General features: G+C 40.3%; 1 protein-coding gene across 1 annotated transcript in view; it reads left to right on the top strand.

Moving 5' to 3' along the window:
- mapkapk2a (MAPK activated protein kinase 2a) overlaps nt 1–5,699 on the top strand; it is a 38,221-nt gene that overhangs the window by 18,490 nt on the left and 14,032 nt on the right. The window contains exon 2 of the mRNA XM_046028387.1: nt 3,743–3,882. Coding sequence (XP_045884343.1) covers nt 3,743–3,882 — 140 coding nt within the window. The remainder of the gene's footprint in view (nt 1–3,742; nt 3,883–5,699) is intronic.

Genomic DNA, 5,699 nt, shown 5'->3' with positions numbered 1-5,699 from the left:
TCTGTAACACAATCTTATGGACTGATGAGACCAAGATTAATCTCTACCAAAGTGATGGAAAGGCCAAAGTGTGGAGAAAGAAAGGAACTGCTTATGATTCAAAGCATGCAAGCTCATCTGTGAAGCACGGTGGAGGTAATGTCATGACTTTGGCGTGCATGGCTGCTTCTGCAACAGGCTCATTAATATTTATTGATCATGTAACTGATGATGGTAGCAGCAGAATGAATTCAGAAGTGTACAGAAACATTTTGTCTGCCAATTTACGGAGAAATGCATTGAAACTAATCAGGAGGAAGTTTATCATGCAGCAGGACAATGACCCAAAGGACTTCAGCAGGGGAAAAAGTGGAAGGTTTTAGACTGGCCAAGTCAATCACTTGACCTTAACCCAACAGAGCTGCATTTCACCTCCTTAAGAGGAGACTGAAGGGAGAAACACCCCAAAACAAACAAGAACTGAAAGAACAGCAACAGTTTGGTGATGTTGATGGGTTGCAGGCTTGAGGCAGTTATTGCAAGCAAGGGTTATGCCACCAAATATTAAATGTTATTTACTTTAAGATTATTTGTTCCAATACTTTTGCTCACCTAAGAATGCTGGGGTCTAATACAAACAGTGGTATGTCCTGAGTTGTTGAACACATCTAGATGTGAATACCAGGAAATAAAAGCTGAAATTCTGAACTCTCGTCTCATCATACTCATCTTTTGATCTTAAACCCAAATGTCTTCAGTGAACAACAAAAACACAGGAATTTGCCTTACCGCTTCAATACTTTTGGAGGAGACTGTATATGCAGGTTGTGATTGGACTTTTCCGCTTCTGACAGAGAAAGTATCTCTGACAGTAGAGGGATAGTATGAAAGAAGGGATCATTATATCAACAGCAATACATCTTTGCATGCAAAATTATTTCAGACAGGCATTCAACAATGTGCTGCTTCGTGAGGTCTGTGAATTGGAAATTGCTCCACTGTAGCACAAGTACTATCCACAAATACGCGAGGCAGCATGAACATGTGAAGCGAAAGTATCCCGGAGCACTCCTTTCTTTCTCCACACTAGCACGGCACATTATCAGCACGAGGATTTGTTGTCTGTTAAAATGTATTTTCTAAGTATTTCATCATTGCCGTCATTAAAAGTACTTTCATGTGTGTCATCTAACATTCGGCCGTTTCATATTTTCTGTTAATTAACGGCCACGTATGGGCGAGAAAACAGCTCAATCTAACATTAGACGATCTATGACTGTACACATCAGTGACGTGGAAATTGGATTCATTTTAAGATATGCTACTATTTTCATTATTCTAATGTGCTTCATCAGGATTACTGAATAAAATATTGATTTATTGACTAGACATGTTTTTGATATTTATTTTAGACAAATTGGTATGTTAATTGGCATGTAAAAGGCAAATTTTTTTTCCTTTTTAGAATACACAAAATTAGTCATTAGATTAATTGAGTTGAAAAATAATCGTTATGTACAACCCTACTTGATATTCCACACCTGTGAGGTGGATGGATTATCTCTGCAAAGGAGAAATGCTCACTAATACAGATTTTGACAGATTTGTGAACAATATTTGAGAGAAGTAGGCCTTTTGTGTACATAGAGAAAGTTTTAGATCTTTGAGTTCAGTGTAAGTAATGCTTCCAAAAATATGGTCTGAGGTAGGCGGAAAATCTACTACTGACCTGCAACTTCACAGTAATCAGGTTACTGCTGTGTATCTAAATACACTGTCTGATTTCCTGTGTAACCCGCTTTTCCGTTTAACCTGGTTTCCCCATGTGCATGTAAATGCACCGACAGTCTCGTATGCCAGGCCAGACAGCAGGCTGGAGACTCTGGCTCTCCCAGCTCTCATTGCCTGCTGGAATGAAGCCCACTGTTGTGTTTTGAACGTGGGCCGGGTTGGAATGTAATACACCACGAAACGAATAGACGAGGGCTCATTGTCAAAGCTGGCTTGTCAAACAGGCTGAATTCTTTCCACTGACTGACTAGGATATTTTAAGGTTTTACGTGTGGGTTTCTGTTGTATATCATACACTTAAATCTATAAACAAACACCAGTCACTGTTTCACAACTTTTGAGCAGCTGTACTGAAAAGTAAAAATCTATTATTATCTATTAGTCACCGTTTCTTTATGTCAGGTATCAAAATTGCTGAAGTATTGGTATTTGTCTTCTTTAAGAAAGGGAATCTAAAGTGTGGCCTTTGCCAAGCAAATGACACCAACAATTAAGGAAGAAGGTTCTCACAAAAACAGTGGGGAAATCACCTGCACAATTTACAGGCAGTATAGTACATATAGGAGGAATCTGACTCTGGATTGTACAATGCTCACGATGTGCTTACGTACACAATAATATAATAACACAATAATACAGTCCCAGCTGACATCGGGCGCATGTCAGCTGGGATTGGCTCTAGCCCCCCCCGCGACCCTGTATGCAGGATAAGCGGTTGACGATGGATGGATGGAATAATACAGTAATAAAATAAAACGGGCTACAGTATAACACACACACACACACACACACACACACACACACACACACACACACACACACACACACACACACACACACTCTGTAAACAAAACAGACAGTTTTGTTTCTAAATTAAAATACTTTCTCCTGTTTGGTGGACATGTTTATCTTATATTTACTCTTTGAGACTGGCTGGAGCTCATAGTGCAGAAGGTCAGGCTTGTATTTGACTGACCAACTCATTTTGCTACTGTAAAGGAGTCGTCTAGTTCCCTGTGACAGTCTCCATGACCCATGACATATGCTGGCAAGGTCATAATACATTCAATATCCTGTCCAGAGTACCTTCCTCGGCTTACTGAACAGGAGTTCCCAATTTTATATACTCATACTTAGTAACTTACATGAGCATTACAGGGTATCCAAGTTCAGTTTTTTGAAAATAAAGTTGCATTGGCTGTTATATTTCCATAAATGATTGTTGATTTTTGTTCCATAGATGATGTTTAATAACAAGCAGTACAATACTGAATTTAATTACACCTGGCCATAAGGCCTGAGTCCCTGAGAGTCATTGAGCAGTGAAGTGTTTCAGAAACATTTCTCTGTACCTGACCCTCTAGTTTGACTTCCAAGGGTGGCGAGTAAGAGGAACATTTTGCCCTCAGATATTAATAATGTCACAGCAATGAATAGATAAATATATTATGAAAACAAACTCATTGAAATGGCAGGAGCTTTTGCTCAGTGGTGCATTGACCTAGTGACACATGAAGAGGGTGCTACACCCACACAAGACTGCATAGCATCTACAACATCTTTTCAACTTTCTGCCAGCTGATGGCAGCACTGCACTTCTGTCTTTTATGTTTACTGTTGATGTGAATTAGTAGTGGCATCCAGTCGGTCTGTAATTGGTTTCCTGTTATTTCCTGTCCCACCCCTTTCCTACAAAAATACCCCTGTCCCATCCCAATCCCCTTACAGAGTGAAAAACCTAAATAAATTCCTGTCCCAATCTTGGAGGAATGACTCCTGTCACATCCCGCTTCTGATTTTAAAAGTCAGTAAATAGTATTTATTCATATTAGAACTGCACATTTATATGTAAAAATAGATCTATAAGTTAAATTGACTCTCATCCTGCAGGAATCCCATAGGAATCCCGTGACCCATAGGAATCTTGAAAAAATGTCAGCCTCTAAGCCTCACCCTCTTTCCTTCTCTCCAGATGCTGCAGGATTGTGCCAAGGCCCGTAGGGAGGTGGAGCTCCACTGGAGGGCGTCACCTTGTTCCAACATTGTGGGCATCGTTGATGTCTATGAGAACCTCTACCAGAACAGGAAGTGTCTTCTTATTGTCATGGAATGGTGAGTGCGCACGCACGCACGCATGCACAAAATACCCATCCTTGTGTAGTAGTGAATACGATGAGCATAAATGAAAGCAGCTCATTATCCTCCTGTCAAACTTTACCGCCAAGTTGTCGGTTTTTGAGTGCAGATAGACTTGTAATGCTCTGTCTGACCAGGGGCAGATCTAGGATTTTTGTATATCAAGAGCCACAAAGGAGCTATACTTTACACAGCTGGGCCCAGTATTATCACTTTTTTATATTGTACTTTTCAGTATAATATACACACACATAATATCACAACACTCTGAATTTGAGAAACTTTATGCACCTTCCACAGTTCAGCCAAAAAAGTGCTCTGAAGGAAACTGGTACATGTCGGGGACCTATCAGATTTCATCCTATCCCTGGATTCCCCGCTGCCAATGACAGTGTGGAAGTTCAGTCTCTAAACACTACTGGGAAATTCATTATGACACAGCCAGCATCACTTGCTAGTGTATGATTTCAAATCTGCACACTTACACTACAGGATTTCTTGCATTGTAATTAGGTGAAGTTAGGGATGTGCAATTGATCAAGTTTTAATCAATTAATCAAGTTTGGCTTACAACGATTATTAAAGCAAGTTATTTGAGATAAAATCATTGTGCTGCATGCCGTTTTGCAATGACACTTGTTTTGTCGTGTGTTATAAATCCAGCTTTCCTTTAAGGAGCCCCGCACCAATCGGCTTTTCCCTTATTCATAACTTTACAGATTACATATTATTTATACTTATACTAAACCAGGGGTATTAAGTGATGCTGTGGCACCCACCTGGATGATGCAGGTTGGGAATTTTGCAAGTACACCGGGGAACCCCTTACTCTTTATGACAAGTGCCATAGGTTCTTTAATGAGCACACTGAGTCAGGACCTCGATTTAACTACTCTTCCAGAGGACAGCATCTCCTACAGCACTGTCCCCATCACTGTACAGAGGCATTGGGATTTTATTATTAGGACCAGGTGGAAGACTGCCCCCTACTGGCCCTCATACACCTCTTCCAGCAGCAAGTTAGTTTTCTCAGGAGGTCTCCCAACCAGGTACTAGGCAAGCCCAGACCCACTTAGCTTCAGTCACTCAGCAGAAACGGGCTACATGTTGGTACAGCTGCGAACAGCAGTAGTTCACTTGTCACCTGCCCTGCTCTCTGTGTGTGTACACACACACACGGAGCCCCCATGGCGGCCCATCCACCCCCCAAAGCAGTCAATTTGGGGAAACTCTGTCATGCTGTCATCCTCTTGCGCTCTAAGCGCTAAGATGCTGTTTAAAGTTAATAATATTTATAGTTACTATTTTGTATTTCATTGGCTGTATGGGATTTTGGGGTAATGCATAGTTATTTAAAAAGAAATGTCAATTTTAAAAGTTCAATACCTGCGAGATGTTTCCTTAGTCAATCATAATTGTGTTAAATGATCGTGATCTCAGTTATGACCCAAAAAATTAGGATTTTTGCCAAAATCGAGCAGTTTAGGTGGAAGTACATCTATTTATACAAATCTAAACTGCATAAAACCGTAATGCTGCAATTTGAAACAGGAAACCTGTGCAGAGTGCACCAGTATAGCTAGCAAGATATCAGATACACTGCAGGTACACACTGGTCTTTAGCCGCCCATTCATGGTCGTTCTTTCCTGGATATATTTCTTGGCAAATCGTTGTGCAAAATGGGTATAAATCTAAATTCTTTCATACATTAGTGTTACTGTACTAGTTTTCAAGTGAGATGCTGTTGCAGTAAAGGCAGCTTGTCTATTTCCATTATATCATATATATATAT

Source organism: Micropterus dolomieu, linkage group LG18 (genome assembly GCF_021292245.1).
Source record: "Micropterus dolomieu isolate WLL.071019.BEF.003 ecotype Adirondacks linkage group LG18, ASM2129224v1, whole genome shotgun sequence".
In the NCBI taxonomy this organism is placed as follows: domain Eukaryota; kingdom Metazoa; phylum Chordata; class Actinopteri; order Centrarchiformes; family Centrarchidae; genus Micropterus; species Micropterus dolomieu.
This window is presented reverse-complemented; position numbering and strand designations above follow the sequence as displayed.